The sequence below is a fragment of the Mesoplodon densirostris genome, chromosome 18, assembly GCF_025265405.1.
Source record: "Mesoplodon densirostris isolate mMesDen1 chromosome 18, mMesDen1 primary haplotype, whole genome shotgun sequence".
Taxonomy (NCBI): Eukaryota; Metazoa; Chordata; class Mammalia; order Artiodactyla; family Ziphiidae; genus Mesoplodon; species Mesoplodon densirostris.
Window position 1 is genome coordinate 6,905,007 of NC_082678.1, and position 24,565 is coordinate 6,929,571.

The window sequence follows — 24,565 nt, forward strand, 5'->3', positions numbered from 1 at the left end:
TAACTGCATTCTGGATACACAACAGGCAAGCTACCAGGAAATGCCAGAGATAAAGACCAATCACACTGATGCTTTAAGAGACTCAGAGTAGGAAAAGAGGATCTGAGTGAGATTCTAAACACAGCATATTAGTAAACTTAAGTAAATACTATTGGGAGCCAGTAAATTAAAGATAACTAACATTTAAAGATGCGTCTCAGTCAGAGCGGCTCCTTATGTGCAGACCTCAACCCCACATTCTACTTTGAAAATCTCTCTCAGGCAAGGGGGATGTGGAAAGCCCTCTCCTCAAAAATAACAACATACATGCTACTGATCTATTTACATTAATAAATAAATAAATGGTTTATCAAGATTCATTTAAATCCTGATAAAGTTTTTATATATCAGTCACACTGATACAAACTGGTTTATGATCAACTTTTTTCCTAGGAGTACAAACCCAGTGTAGGAAATGAAGTTCTGACTAAATGGTCTGGGGTTAGAGGTTGGGACGGGGAGATGAGAGGAAAAGAAGAAAAGGTCATTTTGGAAAATGCTCCAGAACGAGGTGCTACAGTTAAGGTTTTAGACAGACAGCCAAGGAGAGAAGTAGGTACCTGGGGATCAAGGAAGAAACACTATCAAAAATAAATGAAGGGGCTTCCCTGGTGGCGCAGTGGTTGAGAGTCCGCCTGCCGATGCAGGGGACACGGGTTCGTGTCCCGGTCCGGGAAGATCCCACATGTCGCGGAGCAGCTGGGCCCGTGAGCCATGGCCGCTGAGCCTGCGCGTCCGGAGCCTGCGCGTCTGGAGCCTGTGCTCCACAATGGGAGAGGCCACAACAGTGAGAGGCCCGCGTACCGCAAAATGAATGAATGAATGAAGAGGGGCAGGGGACACGGGTTCGAGCCCTGGTCTGGGAAGATCCCACATGCCACGGAGCAACTAAGCCCATGCGCCACAACTACTGAGCCTACACTCTAGAGCCCACGAGCCACAACTACTGAAGCCTGTGCACCTAGAGCCCATGCTCTGCAACAAGAGAAGCCACCGCAATGAGAAGCCCGCACACCGCAATGAAAAGTAGCCCCCACTCGCCGCAACTAGAGAAGGCCTGCATGCAGCAACAAAGACCTAACGCAGCCATAAATAAATAAATTTATTTTTTAAAATAACAAAATAAATAAATAAATGGGGCTTCCCTGGTGGCACAGTGGTTAAGAATCCGCCTGCCAATGCAGGGGACACGGGTTCGAGCCCTTGTCCGGGAAGATCCCACATGCCACGAAGCAACTAAGCCCATGCACCACAGCTACTGAGCCTGCGCTCTAGAGCCCGCGAGCCACAACTACTGAGCCCACATGCCACAACTACTGAAGCCCACATGCCTAGAGCCCGTGCTCCACAAGAGAAGCCACCGCAATGAGAAGCCCGCACAACACAACGAAGAGTAGCCCCCGCTCGCCACAACTAGAGAATGCCCACACCCAGCAACGAAGACCCAAAGCAGCCAAAAATAAATACATTTTAAAAAAAGAACCCTTTAAAAAAGTCATGAGGGACACAAAATCATTTAAAAATGAATGAATGAATGAATGAATGAAGAATGCTGTAGGAGAAGTTTATCATCAAGTTTGCTCAAGACTCTAGAAGCAACAACTGCTGTGACACCTCTAACCTGAGTCTCCTTCAAACTGTGAGAGGATTAATGTAATAAGCACCAGTGTGTCTTCCTGTCAATGAACTTGGAATTATTCGTTTTGCTCCAGCTCACTGAAAGTCTTCTTTCAGACAAAGGATAATAAATGTTTTGGTTTTAAAACCAAGAATTTCAAGAGGAAATGTATTTTTAGCAAAAACAATTTTGTTTTGGAAACACACACTTTGTTCTGTTTCAGACTAATCCAGAACAGCTTTATTTCACTCAGCTGTAGAAGCCACCCTACACTTCAGTTCCCTTGGAATCTGATCAATAATACTTCCCTAGTTATTAATAAATCCAAACTCTGCTTGGCAGATCTTATGAAGACCTAAGTCCACTTTAGGTGATGACAACTCAGAGAAGCAGCAGTTCCATTTTCACAGAGCATGACACAGACAGATTCTTAAAGCATACTTGTAGCCCCACTTTTCCAGCTCACGAAAATACACACACTATTAGGCACCCTCAATTTCCCTGGCTATAAACCGTGGCTAAGGATGCCTCTCTAATTCCCTGGAACAAGGAGGACTTGCCGTCATACGTGACTTTGAAACGGGTGAAATCTCACAATCACTATTTCATAACTGTTCTTTAAAAGCTTACAATTTTCTTTCAAGTTGCAGCTATGGAGGCTCTCACGGACGCTCAGACTTCGCAAACTTCCCGAGTGGGCGAAAGGATATCTATCTAACATGCTAATTCAGATCGCTCAAGTTTGTTTTCTTATCACACCTATGTATACCTTTTCAAGATCTCACGCCTCACGCATCTACCCCAATAATAATTACTAAAATCTCTGGAGACAGTCTTCAAACCACTGTTGAGCAGACAAGAGAAGGGAAGTGATGGCCTTAACGGGACACAGCTTCCCCTGGCTAAAATGAGGCGCCCTCGCTCACTGCGAGCGGCTCAAGATGTTACTAGAAGCTCCTGCCAGATGTGCGGGGCGAGGGTGCGGGAGCAGGTAAAGCACGGGAAACAACTGGAAGGCCCTGGGGAGAACTGCGGTGCCAAAGCCGCAGGCGGGAAGGAGTGGAAGGTGAGGCAAAATTAGGCAGGTACAGGAAGAAGCCAGTGCAGCGAAGAAAATAAGGGGGGCGAGAGACAGAGCCTTAGAGAAACCTGACGAATTCGCGCCTCGGAGGGTTTCCGAGGATCCAGTTCTCTCACCAGAAAGCCGCGTTCAGCCCCAGGCACCACAGGGCGCTCCTGGCTGGCCGCTCCCACACCAGGGCTGCCTGCACCCGGCTCAGCAGAGGCTCGTAAGGCCCCAGCACCTCCACCAGGGCCCGCTGCGCCGCCTCAACCTGCTGGTCACGCTCCCAGGAGCCTGACATACTGCGGCGGCCCCTGAAAGTCTGCCCCGAAGCTGGGCCTGGGGCCACGGGCACCCCCTCAGCCTCTGCCATCTCCCCCCGGCGGCCACAACATCCGGGGCCACGGCCCGACAGTCACAATAACACCAACTGCGCAGGTGCAAGATTCGGCGGGAAGGCCCCTTCCCTCCACAGCGCGCCTGCGCGAAGGGTCTAACTCCTGTCCACCCAGAGAGAAGAACGCTGCGTCAAAGTACGTCACCGGCGCCCCAACCAGGAGCCGCGCACGCGCAGTCTGCAAGACTGAAACCAAGTGATTAAGGAAGTGCGGTCGGCAGAACTCAGTTCTCATTGGAGCGAAGAATGTTCGTGGGCGGAGCGAGTTGTTTAGCGCCTGCGTCGTCCGGCTAGAGCGAGCCGCGGCTTGGCTGGCGGGAGCGGCTGCAACGCAGGTGCCTGAGAAGCGATGCCGAGGGAGATCATCACCCTACAGTTGGGCCAGTGCGGCAATCAGAGTGAGCGAACCTCCGGCCCCTCCACTAGCCAGGTTCCTTAGGTTCTATGGGATCTCGCTGTAGGATCCTGGACTCCATCGGCCCTTCCCAGAATCGTAGTTCTCCGAAAGGCAGGACATGCCTGACCCAGTGTCCAGTTGCCCAACCCCGAGGGGCCGTCCCCTGCCCAGTCGCTGACATACAGCCCTTTCCTCTGACACGGAAGACTCCCGAAGCTTGACTTCCTATCCCTGGACCCAGGCGCTCAGTCCCCGCTCCTAGCTGGAACCTGCCCAGACCTAGATATCCTCTTTCTCCCCCGCCCGCCCCTCCCTACAGTTGGGTTCGAGTTCTGGAAACAGCTGTGCGCCGAGCATGGTATCAGCCCCGAGGGCATTGTGGAGGAGTTCGCCACCGAGGGCACTGACCGCAAGGACGTCTTTTTCTACCAGGTGCCCCCAGCGACTTGGCCAGGGCCGATAGTGGCCCAGGGGGCCTGAAGGGAAGGGCAGTGGCTTGGTACTGGGAACCCGCTGGGCAGAGGAGCCGGGGCGGCTGGCTTGAAGAGGGAGGGCAGGCAGGAGCCAGAGTTGGGAGGACTGAAGGACTGGGTGGGCCCGAGCTTATTGGGCCCGATCCTGGACTCCCCTTGACAGGCAGACGATGAGCACTACATCCCCAGGGCGGTGCTGCTGGACCTGGAGCCGCGGGTGATCCATTCCATCCTCAATTCTCCCTATGCCAAGCTCTACAACCCAGAGAACATCTACCTGTCAGAGCACGGAGGAGGAGCTGGCAACAACTGGGCCAGCGGATTCTCCCAGGTCATTTGCTGTTCCCTGGCAGAACAACTCCATTCCCGTGTGGGGACAGGCCCTATGACTTCCTAGAGAGAGATGAACCAGATGGAGGATGTGTGACTGTAGAGAGACATGGCTGAGGGGAGTTCTAAGCCAAGTATGTAATATTGTTAAGAGACTGTATTAGCTAGTGCTGTGTACCAGGCCATACTAAATGCTTTACATATATTAACTTATTTAAACCTCCCAACAATCCTATAGGTAGGTACTACAGGTCCACAGGCTCTGTGGGTTTCCAGAATTAAAAAAAAAAAAAAACTCAGCAAAACCAAATCTCAATAGAGACAAGTTATTTTATAGTTTCTTTGCAACTTATTGTCACTACTCATAACTTCCATTGCAGAAATATTAATGTATTTGATTAGCACCCCTCAGACCCCCACTGGCATTTTACTTGGTATGTATTATACATTCTATATTGCCTTCCTAGATCTGAAATACTTGAATTCCAAAACATAACTGGCCCCAAGGATTTTAGACAAGGAACCGTGGACCTGTATTAGTACCTTCATTATACAGATGAGGAAACTGAGGTATAGAGAGATGAAGTAACCTGCCCAGAGTCACCCAGCCAACTAGAACTAGAGCTAATATAGGAACCCAGGCAGTCTGGATGTAGAGGGCCTGCTCGTAACCGCTAGGCTGTACTACCTCTCAGTGCAAATAAAAAGCAGGACCACTGTGCTCCAAAAAAGGACTTTTAGGTGCTATAAGGAGAATCGAGGGTGGCTATTCTGAGGTCAGAGTCCTTGTCCCTTAGTCCCGTCCCACTCTGACGCCCCCCATGTCTGTACAGGGAGAGAAGATCCATGAGGACATTTTTGACATCATAGACCGGGAGGCAGATGGCAGTGACAGTCTAGAGGTGAGTGTCTCAGGAATGCTGGTGGGAGCCAACATGGGGAAGGCTCAGCAACACCCTTTAGAAGCCACCTGTTAGGTACGAGACCCTCCCATGTACGCTTTGCATTGGTCAGAAGCCACAGGGCCTTGCTGGAAACAAGGCAGAATCTCCTAAGCTGCATGTGTGTGGCGGGGAGGGAAGTGGAGGAGAGGGCCTGGGAAGATAGGAGTCCAAGAAATTATGAGATGGGTCCAGCTTGAAATCCTGCTACTAGATATGTAGACACTGTCGGCCCCTTCCCCATGCAGGGCTTCGTGCTATGTCACTCCATCGCTGGGGGAACAGGCTCTGGCCTGGGCTCCTACCTGTTAGAACGGCTCAACGACAGGTAAGTCTGTGTTTTGAGGGGCTGGGAGGATTTGGTTTCCCAGGTGACTGGGAGGCCCTCCAGATGAAACCTTCCTATTTGCTGGAGCAGGAAAGGGCCCTTCTATTCCCTCCTGTATTGAGGAAAGACAAGGTACAATGACCAAGAACCCAATCACACTCCCAGTGGTTGGAAATGGAGTCTAGCATCTCAGCCTTAGATTAAAATTCAAGGAGTATGGCTGGTTTGGAGTTAGAAGCCTAGGTCCTAAGATGTCTCTCTACCCTTCCCCTCTTTTGGGTTACAGACTTCCAAATATCAAGTCTCCCTTCTCTGCTGTCCTGTGACCCCACCCCAATTTCCCCACCCTCACAGTCATTGGAAGCCCCAAGTTTACCAAGCCTCCAGTCTGTTGCCCTTGACCATCCTCTCTCAAACGCCTCTAGGTACCCCAAAAAGTTGGTGCAGACGTACTCGGTGTTTCCCAATCAGGACGAGATGAGCGATGTGGTGGTCCAGCCCTACAACTCACTGCTCACGCTTAAGAGGCTGACCCAGAATGCAGACTGTGTGGTGAGTCCTGGATTCTCCCTTCTTCACTCCCAACCTTCCTATTTTATCATTTTCATGCATTTTTAAAAGCCCATCTGGAACCTTCCTGTGCCCCAGTCCTGTTCAAGTCCCTTTTGGATGGGTCTTTCTGGCGCCAAGGAAATTAAGCTTCAGAGCCCAGAATCAAGCAGAGCTCCTGTCCTTTCTGTCCCCATAAATCTGTCACCCTCTTCTGTCCCCGCAGGTGGTGCTGGACAACACAGCCCTGAACCGGATCGCCACAGACCGCCTGCACATCCAGAACCCGTCCTTCTCTCAGATCAACCAGCTGGTGAGCCCTCACTCCTAGACTCTTTTTTTTTTTTTTTTTTTCTTTTTGCGGTATGTGGGCCTCTCACTGTTGTGGCCTCTCCCGTTGCGGAGCACAGGCTCTGGATGCGCAGGCCCAGCGGCCATGGCTCACGGGCCCAGCCACTCCGCGGCATATGGGATCCTCCCAGACCGGGGCACGAACCCGTATCCCCTGCATCGGCAGGCGGACTCTCAACCACTGCGCCACCAGGGAGGCCCTCCTAGACTCTTTTGGACTAGAACCCCGCCTTGCCGGAGTGCCATCTGGGGAAGGGAGGCCTCCCAGGACAAGGCCCTTGACACGGCACCCGTGTCCCCAGGTGTCCACCATCATGTCGGCCAGCACCACCACCCTGCGCTACCCCGGCTACATGAACAACGACCTCATCGGCCTCATCGCCTCGCTCATTCCCACACCACGGCTCCACTTCCTCATGACTGGCTACACACCCCTCACCACGGACCAGTCGGTAAGAGCAGCCCTCAGGCCCAGCAGGCCCTGACTAGCCTTTCTCTTTTCCCTGCTGCCCCCGGAGCTGCCCCGTGCAGCCCCCAGAGGCCCTGCGCTCAGGGACTGGCACAGGCTGGGTGACTTCCTGGCTGACGTGCTCTCCTCTTCCCTCTGTCTGTGGCTCCCTGCAGGGCCCGGGCTGTACGGGGTCTGCTGATGCTCCTGCACAAGGGCCTGAGTTTGCTGAGCTCGGGAGCACTGAGATCCCTGATCCCACAGCAGAGGCTCAGTGTGGACCTGCATCTAAGGCCACTCCCCAGAGGGGCCAAACTACCCCGAGTCTGATGGGGACGTGTGTTGCCTACTGCTCTCTGTCCATGCGTTTCTCGACTGTGCCCTGAGTGCTGGCCTGCCCCGTGGCCACTCTCTCCTCAGGTGGCCAGCGTGAGGAAGACCACGGTCCTGGACGTCATGAGGAGGCTGCTGCAGCCCAAGAACGTGATGGTGTCCACGGGCCGGGATCGCCAGACCAACCACTGCTACATCGCCATCCTCAACATCATCCAGGGGGAGGTGGACCCCACCCAGGTAGGTGAGGCCCCTTCGTTCTACCCCCAGAGGCCACAGGGGTAGAGAGAGGCTACCACCACCACTCCTGTGCCCACCCCAGGTCCACAAGAGCCTGCAGAGGATCCGGGAACGGAAGTTGGCCAACTTCATCCCCTGGGGCCCAGCCAGCATCCAGGTGGCCCTGTCCAGGAAGTCGCCCTACCTGCCTTCTGCCCACAGGGTCAGCGGGCTCATGATGGCCAACCACACCAGCATCTCCTCGGTGAGTCTCACAGTTGGCACATAATTACTGTCCTGGTTGTGCCTCACCTCTCTGCACCCCTGCTGCCCCTGCTTCTGGCTTTTTTACTGTGGAGATAGCCTAGCCTTGGTCCCCTGGCTCTCTGGGCCACGTTGTTCCTTGAAGTTCTTTGTGACCCCTGCTTTCTGCACACCCCAAGCTCTTCGAGCGGACCTGTCGCCAGTACGACAAGCTGCGGAAGCGGGAGGCCTTCCTGGAGCAGTTCCGCAAGGAGGACATCTTCAAGGAGAACTTTGATGAGCTGGACACGTCCAGGGAGATTGTGCAGCAGCTCATCGACGAGTATCATGCAGCCACGCGGCCAGACTACATCTCCTGGGGCACCCAGGAGCAGTGAGTCCTCAGGATGGGGATCCTCATCTGCCTTACTGGTTGGCCTAGGCCCCACCTGCCTGACCACCCCCTCAGAGCACAGATCAGGGACCTCGCACCTCTTTCTTATAAACATATAAGTACATGGCCAGGAGACACATGTACTTCTTCTCTTTTGAGACTATTTATGTTTAATAAAGCACTGGCTATAAATCAAGTCACTGGTCTCTTTGAAGCCTTGGAGAACTGGGGAAGGGGGATGCCTATTTCTCCATCATTCTGACAGGGTCTTCCTCTACTTCCTACACCTTCAACTCTAAGCAAACGGCCTCCCCTAGCTTTTCCTCCTCCCACCCAGTATTGGAGAACATGGGTGAGGTTGACCCGCCTGAGACGTTCCTTTCCAGGGCAAAAAGGTCCACAGATACTGCCTTGCTCTCTATCTGACACTCCACATCCCAGTTCCCTCTCACCCCTCCCTGAATGGTGACCATTCCATCAGGTTCACATTCCCACATCAGTGTTCTGTTGGTCATCACAGCAGCAGGCCTGTGGCCACCACCCTCACCACCAAGCTCTGGACAAGCAGTAGAGTCAGCCCAAGTGCCTTTAATCTTTCTGCAGGCAAAGCAGTGACAGAAAGCCAGTCCGGGAGAGCCCTGGTCAGGCAGCTGGAGTCTAGGACAATCAGGAGACCAAATCCAAAGCCTAGACTGTAAGCAGGGCCAAAATGGGCCCATATCTGGGGCACCATAATTGTGTACTCAGGTGGTCTCCAGTTATTTCAAAGGTCAGAGCCTTCCACTTCTGGTGCAAGATTGCAGGGAAGTAGTCAATACATAGTGGCCTAAATCTTCAGGATCAAAAGGGCAAAGGATTGGGGCTGGCCGGGCTCAGCAAGCAGATGAAGCACCAGCCCAAGAAAGTTCCTGCAACTCTATGGAGGCTGAAGAGTACACAGGAGCTTTGGGTGAACTAAGGCTTTTTTCCTTCTTGTTTCCTGTTAGCCTGGGGACACACTTTTCCTTCCACGAACCAATTTATCTTTTATAAAGCTCTGGATGTGAACAAAGTGAACAATATACAGGCCAGTCCTTCGTGAACAAAGGGGACACAGGACTGATGGGCAGAGAATGCACAGTCACAAGCCAGGTCCTGGGCTGCCTGAGGGGTGGCAGGGAGGCCGCAAGCCTGTCACCACCACCGTCAAAGCACGAGCCTGTCACTTTTGGTTGCCAGGGTCTATAGGTGGCTGACTAGGGAGATCCAGCCTGGTTGGTGGCAGCCAGCCTCCTCCCTTCATCCAGTAGGGAGGAAGATGACTTCAGGGAAAACCTATGGGCACCGGGTCCCTTCTCAGCTCTACCTCTGACCCCTGCACCACTGCGTACCTTGCCTGGCTCCTGTTCCTGCCCCTGATGACCACCCTTTCATCACTTGGGGCATCTGCATGAGTGGCTGGTGCTGAGTAGGGGATCATGAGCTGGCAGATGGGGTGAGGCTGCTATATGTGAATAGCAGCTGGTCCCCCTCCGGGCCGCAAGCCATCCCAGGGCCTCCTTTGCAAGACCTAGTTAAAGAGTGTGGAGCCCAGGGGGAGGGAACACCTAGGTAGTCCGGAGTAAAGTTGTGTGTGGATATTACTACAGTCACCAACCCAGAGGGGTGAATACCATCCCTGGGAGGGAGAACTGGACTTAACAAAGATGCCTCCTTTTCTGGACCGCTGAGTGTCTAAGCGCAGACAAACACCTCAATGCCAGCTTCAGAGCCAGGCCCCTCCCCCAAGGCTATTTCCAGATCACGCATCACCCCACACCAGCGCAGCCCCTCCCTGTTCTTGGCCAGCAGCACACCCCAAAGTATGTCAACCAGAGGGCAGCGGGGAGGCCAGGTGGAAAGGGAGGGAGGCCTCTGGGAATCAGGGCAGCAGGTGGTGCTGGTGGTGAAAAATCCCTGCAGTCTGAGAGCCTGCCAGCCACAGAAGTAACAGTGAGACGAGGGCTGCTGCAGAAGAGCTGGCGAGAGCAGAATGCTCAAGCCCGGAACAGGAACCTCTCTTGACTAAACAAATCAGAGAAAATGAGCCATTTAAAGGTAATGCTCCTAGAACACTCCAGTGTGATGTGACCCCAGGGACCCTCAGACATGCATGAGGCAGAGATCTAGCAGCAGGAAGCACTTTAAAAATAGAGTGGTATAAACCAATCTGAAACTTCAGGATTGTAATTTTGGAAAGCGTGTGGAGATGAAGGCAAGAGGTAATGAGCACAAGGGTAGGGAGGCTCAGGGTGAGCACAGCCGCTGCACCGAGCTGGTGAATAGTCTAGCAAGCCTTATCCCTGGTCTCCACTGGACACAAATATTCTAGAAATCCCTGGAAATGGGCACTCTGCAGTAGATAGTCAGAGTGCCCAGACTGTATGCTAAAATCCAACATACAGGGCTTCCCTGGTGGCGCAGTGGTTGGGAGTCCATCTGCCGATGCAGGGGACGCAGGTTCGTGCCCCGGTCCGGGAAGATCCCACATGCCGCGGAGCGGCTGGGCCCGTGAGCCATGGCCGCTGAGCCTGTGCGTCCGGAGCCTGTGCTCCGCAATGGGAGAGGCCACAACAGTGAGAGGCCCGTATACCGCAAAAAAAAAAAAAAAAAAAAAAAATCCAACATACAGTCCCCCCTCCAGCAATGCCCACCCCTCCACCACTTGCTCACTTTCCAGTCCCACGTGAGGATCTGAAGCAGGTAAGGGGCTGCCCTAGGAAAGTCGCAGGAACATTTAACTTGACATTCTGATTTACTAATCCATCATGTATACGTTTAAATTAAATTCCCTAGGGCCTGATCACTAAGTGTGACTTGGTAAAACTGAGTTCCTTGCAAAGCTGCAGGCCCCATCAGTCAGGGTCTAACACCCCCATGAGACCCAGTTGGAAACACCATCTGCATATCTGTGGCATCGCTAGAATGGTAACCTTGGCCATGGAATCCAGAGGTAGGCAGTTCTTCTAGATAACCCTCAACTCTCAAATCCAGTGGTACTGACTTACCACCTGGGTGACCAACTCATCCTGGTTTTAGTAATGAATGTCCTGAGTCCCAAGAACCCCCTCAGATTCGGTTTTAAAACTAAAATTCCCATATTCCCTCATTCCTGGGAAAACCAGGACAGTTGGTCACCCTAAATTAAAGAACACCATAGAGAATGATTGGAAAATCTCAAAGCAGTACAGGTGAGTGATCAGGGCTGAATTAAGGCCGAGTAGACATCAGTTCATTTGTTCACTAATTAAGCAAGCATTTATTAAAAATAGAGACCAAGTTGCCCATTAAGCTTCACAATGGACCCTACCTAAGGGGGTTTCCAATTTTATTGGGAGTGGTAATATAACACATAGTGTAATTTATATTATGTATTTATAAAATATTAATAATATTTTGCATGTATTGTTTTTCTTAATTAAATGTCTCAAACTATGTTGTCCAATTTTAAGTGCTATATGTAAAATATAATACAAAATAATTTGAAATCATTGTTGAGCATTTAATATACACTAAGCACTGTTCTAAGGACTTTACATATATGAGCTCATTTAATTTTGACAACAACCATATAGATAGGTACTGTTTTAGCCCAATTTTTACAAACAAGGAAACTGAAGCTCAGAGGAAAGTGAAGCTCAGGGTCACATGGCTAGTAAGTAGTCTTTCCCCACCTGGAAAGAAAAGACTTAGGAGGAGATGTGGTAACTGCCAAATATATGATGGGCTGTCAGCTGCAAGGGGGAGGGGACTCATTCTGTGACACTCCAGGGAGCAGAATGAGGACCAGTGGAGGGAACTATTGGGGGGGGGGCAGGGTCCAGCTCTGCAACAGGAAGAACTTCCCCATGATCAATACTGTCTACCAGGTGCAATGAGTGGCCACATGGACCGTGAGTCCCCCTCCACTGAACTCGGTCAAGCAGATTCTGCATGACAGCTTGCCTGGAATGGACGGATCCCAGGAGACGGATGAGGTGACCTTTTTTTTTTTTCACATCATGCAGGATCTTTGTTCCCTGACCAGGGATTGAACCCGTGCTCCCTGCAGTGGAAGAGCAGAGTCCTAACCGCTGGACCACCAGGGAATTCCCAGATGAGGTGACCTTTAATGTGCCTTCCAGCCTTAAGGACTGTAGGAATTTCTTGAAAACCACTTTCTTTTATAGTAAAGCTTATTCATTTTCAAAACAAATATATTAAGGGCTTACCGCGTGCCTGAACTTTTCTGGGAATTGGGGATACCTAAATGAATAAACTAAGGTGCTGAATCTCAAAAAATTCATAGCCCAAGACATCTACACAGAAAGTGACAGTCAAGGTGGTAAGCAAACATCAGAAGGATAACAACAATGTGTGCTCAATAAATATTTGTTGAGGATTTCCCTGGTGGTGCAGTGGTTAAGAATCCTCCTGCCAATGCAGAGGACACGGGTTTGAGCCCTGGTCCAGGAAGATCTCACATGCCGTGGAGCAACTAAGCCCGTGCGCCACAACTACTGAGACTGTGCTCTAGAGCCCAAGAGCCACAGCTACTGAAGCCTGCGTGCCTAGAGCCCGTGCTCCACAACAAGAGAAGCCACTGCAATGAGAAGCCCACGCACCACAATGAAGAGTAGCCCCCGCTCGCTGCAACTAGAGAAAGCCCGCACGCAGCAATGAAGACCCAACGCAGCCAAAAATAAGTAAATAAATATATTTTTTAAAAGAGCTAAAAATATATATATATAATTTGTTGAATACTTGCAAGAACGAAAGGCTGTGAGAGGCCAGTGTGGGAGTCACAGAGAGGAACGATCATTTGACAGGGTCTTGAATTCTGAGGGAAAGCTTTCCAAGTGGAGATGTACAGTACGAGAGAGCAGGAGGGCAGGCATGTGCAAAGGCCCAGGCTGGGCAGGGGAGTGCGAGTTGCAGCTCACCTCTCTTCTGAAGCTCAACCACTCCCTTCCCATCAGTGGCCGCGAAGGGAAGCTCACACCAGGCAAATGAGGCCACCAGGGCTCACCTGGGGCTGAGGGGAGACCAAAGGCAGAGATAAGGGGGTTGTGGCCCAACCCAGGTATGATAGTAGGCTTCACAGAGAGAAACCAGCAGGGCCTTGTATGCTGGGGAGCAGTTAACGCACTGACATCCAGAGGGAAGAGCACCTGAGAGAGGAGGGAGCCCCCAAAACAGGACAGGGTGCTGGAAGCTGCAGAGGCTCCGAGGTGCATTTGGGGGAGCAACAGGAGACCAGGTCAGGGAGACATTCCAAGACCAGACAGGTCATGTAGGGCCTTTTATGCCATGTAGAGTTTGGACTTTATTCTCGGAGCAAAGGGGAACCCCTGAAGGCCACCTAGGAAGCTCCAGTCACCAGCCTGCCCTTTCTGGACTTTTCCCCCAAAATGACCCCCACGCCCCCTCCTGCTTTCTTTCTTTTTTTTTTTTTCCTCTTCCATTATGGTTTATTACAGGATATTGAATATAATTCCCTGTCTTATACAGTAGGACCTTGTTGTTTATCTATTTTATATATAGTAGCTTGTATCTGCTAATCCTGAACTCCTAATTTATTCCTCCCCCACCCCCTGTCCTCTTGGGTAACCATACGTTTGTTTTCTACGTCTGTGAGTCTGTTTCTGTTTCATAAATAAGTTCATTTGTGTCATATTTTAGATTCCACATATAAGTGATATCATATGGTATTTGTCTTTTTCTGACTTACTTCACTTAGTATGATAATTTCTAGGTCCATCCATGTTGCTGCAAGTCACATTATTTCATTCTTTTTTATGGCTGAGTAGTATTCCATTGTGTATATACACCGTATCTTCTTTATTCATTCATCTATCGATGGACAGTTAGGTTGCTTCCACGTCTTGGCTATTGTAAATAGTGCTGCTATGAACACTGGGGTGCGTGTATTTTTTCAAATTAGAGTTTTCCCCAGATATGTGCCCAGGAGTGGGATTGCTGGGTCATATGGCAACTCTATTTTTAGTTTTTTAAGGAACCTCCATACTGTTTTCCATAGTGGCTGCACCAATTTACATTCCCACGAACAGTGTAGGAGGGTTCCTTTTTCTCCACACCCTCCCTAGCATTTGTTATCTGCAGACTTTTTTTTTTAAGTTTATTTATTTATTTATTTGTTTGTTTATTTGGCTGCATTGGGTCTTCGTTGCTGCACGTGGGCTTTCTCTAGTTGCGGTGAGCAGGGGTTACTCCTCATTGCAGTGAGCAGGCTTCTCATTTTGGTGGCCTCTCTTGTGTGGAGCACGAGCTCTAGGCACGTGGGCTTCAGTAGTTGTGGCATGCAGGCTTTGTTGCTCCACAGCACGTGGGATCTTCCCAGACCAGGGCTCGAACCCATGTCCCCTGCATTGGCAGGTGGATTCTTAACCACTGCGCCACCAGGGAAGCCCCACTGTAGACTTTTTAATGATGGCCATTCTGACCAGTGTGAGGTGGTACTCCACTGTAGTTTTGATTTACATTTCTCTAATAATTAGAGATGTTGAGCATCTTTTCATGTGCCTGTTGGCTATCTGGATGTCTTCTTTGGAGAAATGTCTATTTAGGTCTTCTGCCCACTTTTTGATTGGGTTGTTTTTTTGTTGTTATTGAGCTATATGAGCTGTTTGTATATTTTGGAAATTAAGCCCTTGTCGGTCACGTCATTTGCAAATATTTTCTCCCAGTCCTGTAGGTTGTCTTTTGGTTTTGTTTATGGTTTCCTTTGCTGTGCAAAGTTTGATTAGGTCCCATTTGTTTATTTTTGCTTTTATTTCTATTGCCTTGCTCATCCCCTGCTTTCTATTCCCTCCTGTTCCCTAACTTTTTTTTGCAACCAATATTTGGCAAATCTGATGTCCAGACTCTTGTCTATGCCCTGCCACTCCTTTCTGAAGGTGGATTCTTAGATGCTGTTGCTAGCACGCTGACGGCCTGCTCTTTATCATTTTTTTCTGAGGAGCCATGGCCTGCCCTGCCCTAAGCTGCCCCAGACCAGTTCTGCTCAGCAGCCTGCCTGCCCTGCTTCCTTCCCTCCCCCAAAGCCCTCAAATCATTCCTGACAGGCTCAGCTGGGCCTCCTCCCCCGAGCTCAACCACAACATTCCCCTTTCTGTCTGCAGTCCACCAGATGCATAATTTCACAATATTTTGTTAGTGTTATAATTATATTTTTGTCATGTAATTTCCTTTTCTGAACTCTCAAACACAACCCCACGTAGTCCATAAAATGCTTTGGCATTCTTGCAATAATTAAGTTCCAACAAATGAAGTTGTTTTTGAAATGTACCCCCTTTCTTAGCAGTTGACTCTATAATTAAGACAGTTTCTTCAGTTCATTTTTTAAAGTAATCAAGACGTGGATATGAAACATGGACATTCTATTTTTTCATTAAAAATGAAAATATAAAGGGAAAGGCAGGATACAAAACTCTAGCTACAGACTGATTTTTTTTTTTTTTTCCAGTTTGAAACGATAGATTCACAGGAAAGTGCAAAGAAATATACAGGGAGGTCTTTGACACCCTTCACCCAGCCTCCCCCGATGTTAACATCTTGCATAACTATAGTACAATAGCAAAACTAGGAAACTGACATTGGCACAATCCACAGAGCATAAGCAGACTTCACCTGTTACATATAGTTCGCTCATTTGTGTGTGCAGCCCTATGCAATTTTATCACATGTGTACTTTCATGTAACCACCACAATAAACATGATACTTCATTGTGACAATATCCCACGACTCTTTCATGCCACCCTTTTATATCCACACTCACCCTCCTCTCAGCCTGATTTAAATATGAAAAAATATTAAATGGAGCACAGAAAAATTGCTGAGAGAAAATACAGTAAAACGATTGTCAATAGATGTCTGGATTGTGGGATAATGCTTGATTTATTTTTTATTTTACTTTTTATTTTTACAATTTCCAGTCTTTTCCATTTTTCTTCAGTGAGAATCCATTACTTTAATGAGGATAATATCTTGAAGAAATTTATAACATATACCATAGTATTTATAATAGCGTGATCCAACAATTTTCAAATTGGAAAAAATTCTGGTAGATTTTAACTTGTTTTGAAGTTTACTTTACCAACAGATCAAAATAAGCCCTTCCTTTCCAGGTGTAAAATTTTTTCCATCTCCCACAGAGCAATTTACAAAGTAAAACATCTAAGCGTTGTTCATAATTCTATCTTAGCCCGTCTTTATAAGGTTAAACTGGAACACAGTAAAAGGGCATTGTTTCAGTTATTATCATTATTATTATTATTTATTTTTTTTGGCAGTACATGGGCCTTTCACTGTTGTGGCCTCTCCCGTTGCGGAGCACAGGCTCCTGACGCGCAGGCTCAGCGGCCATGGCTCACGGGCCCAGCCGCTCCGCGGCATGTGGTATCTTCCCAGACCAGGGCACGAACCCGTGTCCCCTGCATCGGCAGGCAGACTCTCAACCACTGCGCCACCAGGGAAGCCCTCAGTTATTTATTGATTGCATAAAAATTCATCGCAAAACGTAGAGGCAAAAAATATTGATTTATTGTTTCTCTTGATTCTGTTAGTTGATTGCAAAGTTTTTTTTCTGGCTCACTTGGGCTACTACAGATGGTTGGAACAGCTGGAAATTTATTCCAAGTTGGCCTCATTCACAAGTCTGGCAGCTGGTGCTGGGCAGGGAGTCTCAGTTCTTCTTGTGACCTCCCAACCTCCAGTAGACTAGACACTGGTCCAGGACAGTGTTCCAAGAGGGCAAGTCCCAGTGCATAAGCGCTTATCCTCCCGTGTTTGTGTGATTCATGAGTCTCTTGGTCAAGCCCGAAGTTGATTAGGGAGGGAGCTACACAAAGGCAGGAATACTGGGAGTCAGGTTCATTAGGGGCCACCAAATGCAACAATCTACAACAGATATGAAGGCTTGCCCCTTTATAAGAATGTAAATATGGGCAAAATAAAATATTGCTTTGGGTCCAGGGGTAAGGTTGAAGAAGGCAATTATAAGGTAATTTCTAATCGTCATACAACCATGATTCAATCAAGATAATAGAAAAGGCCAATTTCCCCATGGCTAACTTAAGAACTAGTGCCTTGTTAATAAGTGAGTTGAATAATACAGTTACATAATCAACTAGCTGTTACATTCCTATATCTATTTCCATAGTAGAAAGTAATATAGATAAGAAATTCTCTTTTCTTAATATTCACCAAACATAATTTTGCTTTTTTTTTTTTTTGGCCACACCGAGGCACGTGGGATCTTAGTTCCCAAACCAGGGATCAGTCACCTGAGCCCATGCAGTAGAAGCGTGGAGTCTTACCACCAGATTGCCAGGGAAGTCCCCATAATTTAGCTCTTTATTTTAAAAAAGATTTGTTGGAATTCCCTGGCAGTCCAGTGGTTAGGACTCTGTGCTCTCACTGCCGAGGACCCGGGTTCAGTCCCTGGTAGGGGATCTGAAATCCTACAAGCCTTGCAGAGCGGCCAAAAAAATAAAATAAATTTAAAAAAAAGATTTATTGTTTAAAAACAAGTATTTGTGAAAACTCTAATTCCTAAGAGTTATACATTAAATCAAACTTTGCCTCAGAACTAATTTCTACAAATACAAGAAATATAAAAATGGATATGTTGGGACTTCCCTGGTGGCGCAGTGGTTAAGAATCTGCCTGCCAGTTCAGGGGATACGGGTTCGAGCCCTGGTCCTGGAAGATCCCACATGCCGCGGAGCAACTAAGCCCATGCGCCACAACTACGGAGCCTGTGCTCTAGAGCCCGTGAGCCACAACTACTGAGCCTGAGTGCCACAACTACTGAAGCCCACGTGCCTAAAGCCTGTGCTCTGCAACAAGAGAAGCCACCCAATGAGAAGCCTGCGAACCACAATGAAGAGTAGCCCCCGCTCGCCGCAACTAGAGAAAGCCCACGCGCAGCAACAAAGACCCAAGGCAGCCAAAAAAATAATAATAATAAAAATTTTTAAAATGGATATGTTGGAACTTCCTTGGTGGCGCAGTGGTTAAGAATCTGCCTGCCAATGCAGGGGATATGGGTTCGAGCCCTGGTTGGGGAAATAGGATCCCACATGCTGCACAGTGCAGCAAAAAAAAAAAAAAAAGAAAGAAAAGAAATGTCCCTCAAGTGAATGTAAATACGAGGCAGAAAGAAAACTAAAGAAAGGCACTGTGGATAGCCAAGTTCACGGGGGTGGGCTTAGTTGCCCCGCGGCATGTGGGATCTTAGTCCCCAACCAGGGATCAAACCTACATCCCCTACATTGGAAGGCAGATTCTTAACCACTGGGCCAGCAGGGAAGTCCCTGTACTGTCAAGTGTTGACCCATAGTCTACTTACTCTTACTTTAAACAAAATCTGATCTTTTTAGGGCTTCCCTGGTGGCGCAGTGATTAAGAATCCGCCTGGCAATGCAGGGGACACAGGTTCGAACCCTTCTCCGGGAAGATCCCACATGCCTTGGAGTAACTAAGTCCATGCGCCACGACTACTGAGCCTGCACTCTAGAGCCCATGAGCCACAACTGCTGAGCCTGTGTGCTTCAACTACTGAAGCCCGCATGCCTAGAGCCCGGGCTCCTCAACAAGAGAAGTCACCACAATGAGAAGCCCGTGCACCACACGAAGAATAGCCCCCGCTCGCTGCAACTAGAGAAAGCCCACGCACAGCAACAAAGACCCAATTCAGCCATAAGTAAATTAAAAAAATTTTTTTAATCCTTTAAAAAAAAAAAGTCTGTCCTGTTTAGATACATGAATTCCTAGACCAACACAAATTTGAAAGGAGAAAGGAGAGAGCTACTAGGGACTGTCAAGTAAAAGCAGTCAGGACCAGCACAATCATCCTGATAAGGAGAGAAGAAACAGAAACATTACCAAAAGCCATAAGGAAGGGCCATTTGGCTTAGGGGAGAACTTAAGAGTCTTTGGGCGGCACAGCCAAACTCAAAGCCTAGCGTTCACCCAGTGCCTCGAGTCAACGAGAAAAGATTGAATTTCATTCAGTATATTCCAAAAAGAGAAGAGAAGAGTACATTTTACATATACTTCCATCAAAATATATATATATTTTTTAATGTTTTAAGTTCTGGGACCTAAAGAGATAAGCCTGGTTATCTGGAAAATCCAATTATCTACATGGAAAATCTTTTTTTTTTTTTCCTGTTAAATAGTGAGGGACTACTGATTTTCCACTGAAATAGGTAGTATCTTTCCTCTGGGATACCAGCCCCCTGTTCACTGCTCTCCTGGCAATTACTCCACTACATTTCAATTAATGATTCACTTCTCTGTCTCCCCCGCTGGCCTATGCATTTCTTGTGGGCTGGGAGAGGGTCTTTTATCTCTGTAGCCCTGATATCTACTGCAGGCCTAGCACATTGTAACCGTTCAACAAACATCTGTTAAATAAGTGAAAGAACAGTGTCAAGGCCATAGCTTCTACTGTCTTTCCTTTAACAAGGAGACATTAAAAGACTTGCCACACAATCACATAGTAGTGTACCCCAAGATAAATTCGTGTGTTCACTACATTGGCCTTCAGATCAAGAACATTGTGACTTTAATCCCAGACCACTTTCAAAAAGGAGGGAAAAGGGGGCAAGAGACGTCATTTCTGCAACTTACAGAGACAAATTTTTTTCAATTCCTTTTATGCATGATGTAAGAAAAGATATCCCCAGATTCTTACACTGAATAGCTTTATGGTATCAGGAACCAAGTGGCTTGTTGTAGCTGAATTTCTGATATTTGATCCTTTGGAAATCTTCCCAATGGATACATTATACAATGTGCCATTAGCGCCTGAATGGAAACAAACTAGTGGCTAGGAGTATTTTACTTCCTGCAAGATCAAATAATAGTCATGAATTATGAACTAGATCTGTAGACGGCTGCCCCAAAACAGAAAATCAGTGGAAGGTATGGCAGTTCCAAGGCCCTCCCTGCAAAGTCAGGTGGGAAAGAGGGCGTCAGAACTGGCACAGCGGGAAGGTCACCCACAGGGTAAAACAAAGTTGCCAACTGGATGTGTTCCTTTGAAACAACTTTGCAGTGGCTTGCCTTTCTCAAGGAGCGGAGCCGCAGCCAAGAGACGACAGAAAGGAGGAGGTGAGGAGTGAGAGCGAGCCTCATCGACACCCAACTACAGCTGGTTGGGCCAATGAGAAAAACACTGGGTCAAAGAGCCCCAAACCTTGCCCAGAGACTTGAAAATGATCCAAGGAAAATGAAAATTTTCCTTTCCCCAACCTATAGTCCTCCCCGAGAGGTCCTACTCCCACCATGTCCCATTCTTCCTTAGGATTCCAGAACCTAGAGAGAACCACTCCCCAAAACTTTTCTCTTGCCCACTTAGATTCCAGTTCTGGAAATGGTACTATTCTGAGGATCCTATCAGCGGGGAGGACCCCAAGGGCAGAAAGGAATCACACAGGGCACTGGCCACAGAGTTGGTGTGAAAAAAACACCAAGAGCAAGACCATTGTGACTTTAATCCCAGACCATTTTCAAAAAGGAGGGAGGGGCTTCCCTGGATCCTTTCATGAAAAGGACCAAGTAGCGATGAGCATACTAGGGTTTATGTCAAGGAGCTAATGAAGGCCAGACTACTACTTCTGCTTCTAGGACATAACTATAGACAATAAAGCTTAAGAGGGTCCCCCACCCAAAGCCCGGGGACAACCTTAACGGAAGTCTAGTGTGGCCCCTGGAAATCCTTGTGGCCTCACTCTCTCGTGGATTGTAAATGGACTCCTGAGAGCGCTGGGATACTCTGCTCTGGCGTCCAGTTGTGTTCAGGGATCTCTCCATAGTGACTCTTCTCTTCCAAACAGCTATGTTCCCTTGGCCTCACACTATTTATTGCTCTGTATACACTGCAGTTGTCCCTTGCTCATTCAGTACGTTTCTGACCACTGCCTCTAACCCACATGTGAGTGCATGCCTTCAGGTAAGTTCTGTTATCAGGAGATGCAGCAGCTGTTAATCCGTAGGCCCTGGGCCACTAAACGGAGTCTCCTACCCTGCCATACTCCATTCACTTATATCCTTGCCATGTGAACGGCAAGGCCCCCTATAAATGCAAGCGTTCCTTCTGCTTCCCCTACACCAAGAGTTCTTAACCTTTGCTGGTGCATGGATCACTTTGAGAATCTGTTATGAACCTTTCCCAAGAAAAAAGTAAACATATGAATTTGAAAATAACGTTAAGGGGTTCTTGACGCCTAAAGCCCATCCTTTGGACTCCAACCCAATGCTAACAATTCCTGATGGCAAGAAATGATGACCCTTCTAAAGAGACAGGCAGTCAGAAGAGTGAGCTCTGGGTAATTCCTTGGCAGTGCAGTGGTTAGGACTCAGCGCTCTCACTGCTGGGCCTGGGTTCACTCCCTGGTCAGGGAACTAAGATCCCACAAGCCACGCAGCGCGGCCAAAAAAAAAATTAAAAAAGAGCAACAGCTTAACCTACTTGCTCTCCATATGCATAAAAGCCTGCAGAGGATTTGGGGACGAAAGTTTGTCAATTTCTTCCTTGAGGTCCAGCCAGGTGCTGTGCTCAGCTGTCCACCCAGCTCAGGCAGCAGGCTAGGCTCATACTCACCAACCGAGGCAACATCTCCTCGTTGAGGCTGGCAGACACAGGCCCCTGCTCTTGCCCACACCAACACACTCCCCACTATGGGGCTAGCCCAGACCTTACACACCTTTCTCCTATGGCCATCCAGGCAAGTCAGGTGACTCTGGTGCTACCTGGTCACCTTGAAATAGTGGATGAAAAGGACTTCCTCCAGGTCTGCCAGGCCACACCTTTTCTATATTTCCTTCTTCTGCCTTCATCTCTCTCTCTCTCTCTCTCTCTCTCTCACACACACACACACTCCAGGAGAACAGCCAGTGTCAGTATCTTGAGGCCCCCCTGGAGCACTTCTCCCAGAGCACATCTTCAGGGACGACTCTGCTGAGCTCAGTCATGACTGCCACCCAGCCACTGTCCAGATTACATTTCCTGGGTCACTGTGACCTCTCAAAGGCCACAGCCATCACTGAGTTGGTATTCTCATGCTGACATCCTACTCCCACCCTCTCTGCCTCAAAACAGAACAGAACAGCCTTGATCTTGGCACAAAACTAAGTGGTCATCACATACACAGAGGGTTGCCACCAACCTTCCCCAACCAATGTGCAAAATGATTACATATCTTTTTTAAAAAAATAATCAATAATGTATTGCATGGCATTCATAACATTTTTTGGTTATAAATTTATCTATTTATTTATTTTTGGCTGCGTTGCGTCTTCATTGCTGCACGCAGGCTTTCTCTAGTTGCGGCGAGCAGAGGCTACTCTTCATTGCTGTGCACGAGCTTCTCATTGCGGTGGCTTCTCTTGCTGTGAAGCATGGGCTCTAGGTGCACGGGCTTCAGTAGCTGTGGCACACGGGCTCAGTAGTTGTGGCTCACGGGCTGTAGAGCGCAGGCTCAGTAGTTGTGGCACATGGGCTGTAGAGCGCAGGCTCGGTAGTTGTGGCCACGGGCTTAGGTGCTCTGCAGAACGTGGCATCTTCCCAGACCAGGGCTCGAACCCGTGTCCTCTCCATTGGCAGGCAGATTCTTAACCACTGTGCCACCAGGGAAGTCCCTGATTGCATATTTCTAACAAAGACTGACCATGAACATAATCTAGAGTCTGTAGACCCCAGGGATGGGGAGAGATTTCCTTGCCCTTCCATAGACTAGGGACTTCTCCCACTCTAGCCTTTCCCAATCGTGGGAAAGCTTCCTCCTCCCCACATATACCATCTTTCCTACTGGTAGAGCATTTCATCCTTGAGGTCCAGCCAGGAGAAACAAAACTTTAAGGTACCAAAAAAACCCTCTCAGGATGGACCTCAGAGTCAATTCTTGATGCTGTGGACCCTCACATGAATTAGAAATCCATGTGAATAACGTGTCACCAGAGTTTTATTCCAAGATCCAGTCCAATTCTGGCCTCTCCCGACATGCTGTCAAGCAGTGCAATGTACTTAAAATGTTACCATAACCTATGTCTCAGAACGCTGTTACTAACTAGATTTGTGATCTTGGGCAGGGCACTTCCTGTCCCTGGGCCTCTGTTTCATCATTCATTCACTCAACAAACATTTATTGAGAATCTAGGAGGCTCCAGGCACTGTGCTAAGTGCTAACGACAACAAAGATAAGCAAGATATAGACTGGCTGAAGAACTTCCCACTCTATTGTTTATGTATTAATGTAAATAACTCATCACATGGCTGCATGAGTTATTTACATTAACACATAATTAGGGCAATAACACACTAGGGCAATAATGGAGGCCAGACAAGGTACTAGAGGAAAACTGGGAGGGGAGCACCTGTGTCTGACTGGGGCAGAGGGGTCTGTAAGAATAAGGGGGTTGGACTTCCAGATGAAAGAGTCTGTTATTCTAAGATCATGATGCATTCCAAAAGGGCCCAGCAGCCATTTGGATATTTCACTTCAGGGAAATGTGTGCAAACCATCCTCCACTAGTGCAGATAAGGCATTTACCATTGGCAGTTTACCATTTGGCACCAATACCTCTTTCAAATTGAATAGAAGCCAGATTCTCATTATCAGACCTTTGCAATATCCAATTCTAATGATTACCTACGAGTGTAAATGACACTTGGTGAAATCAAGTCTCTTCCAACTCAAAGGTCAGAAAACACATTATGTACACTTGTGCCATACGTATACTTAACCAGTTGATGAAACAAAGACATCATTTAGGAGGGGGAAAAAAACCAAACCCATACACACATAAAATGAATCTATCATAAGGTTTGCTTTCAAACAAAAACCAGAAATAAAACCTATTGATCTGTGATTGCTGGGAACTCATTCACCCTGAGGTGCTACTGAACTAAAGTCGGCTAATTGTGGCTTACAATTAACTCACAAGCACTAGTTAATACAATTTAAATCCTCAAATACTGAGAGGAACAGAGTTGTGAATGCCTGAAAGGGCAATATCAATCCTTCCAAGTTATTTTCTTTTTCTGCTTACCTGTTTTTTCTATATTTACTACAATAAATATTTTTTAAAATTAATTAATTAATTAATTTCTGGCTGCGTTGGGTCTTTGTTGCTGTGCGCGGGCTTTCTCTAGTTGCGGCAGGTGGTGGTTACTCTTCGTTGTGGCCCACGGGCTTCTCATTGCGGTGGCTTCTCTTGTTGCAGAGCACGGGCTCTAGGGCATGCGGGTTTCAGTAACTGTGGCGCGCGGGTTTCAGTAACTGTGGCGCATGGGCTTCAGTAGTTGTGGCGCACGGGCTTAGTTGCTCCGTGGCATGTGGGATCTTCCCAGACCAGGGCTCAAACCCGTGTGCCCTGCATTGGCAGGCAGATTCTTAACCACTGAGCCACCAGG

At 48.3% G+C, this 24,565-nt stretch overlaps 2 protein-coding genes across 4 annotated transcripts in view; one reads left to right on the plus strand and one right to left on the minus strand.

Moving 5' to 3' along the window:
- The window catches only part of RETREG3 (reticulophagy regulator family member 3), a 57,955-nt gene that overhangs the window by 18,432 nt on the left and 14,958 nt on the right, over positions 1-24,565 (minus strand). Inside the window, exon 1 of one of the 3 annotated variants that reach the window (XM_060081816.1) lies at positions 2,855-3,182. The exons of 1 other annotated variant lie outside the window; for it this stretch is intronic. In XM_060081816.1, the coding sequence (XP_059937799.1) occupies positions 2,855-3,093 (239 nt within the window). In that variant the 5' untranslated portion in view covers positions 3,094-3,182. Of the gene's footprint in view, positions 1-2,854; positions 3,183-24,565 lie in introns of those variants that run through there. One more of the 3 variants, XM_060081817.1, reaches the window with a different exon arrangement.
- TUBG1 (tubulin gamma 1) lies at positions 3,398-8,319 on the plus strand. The gene is made up of 11 exons (XM_060080872.1): positions 3,398-3,515; positions 3,834-3,946; positions 4,151-4,318; positions 5,151-5,219; positions 5,507-5,586; positions 6,012-6,138; positions 6,362-6,448; positions 6,789-6,938; positions 7,355-7,507; positions 7,590-7,751; positions 7,930-8,319. The coding sequence occupies exons 1-11, from the start codon at positions 3,467-3,469 to the stop codon at positions 8,125-8,127; spliced, it is 1,356 nt and encodes a 451-aa protein (XP_059936855.1). The 5' UTR covers positions 3,398-3,466; the 3' UTR covers positions 8,128-8,319.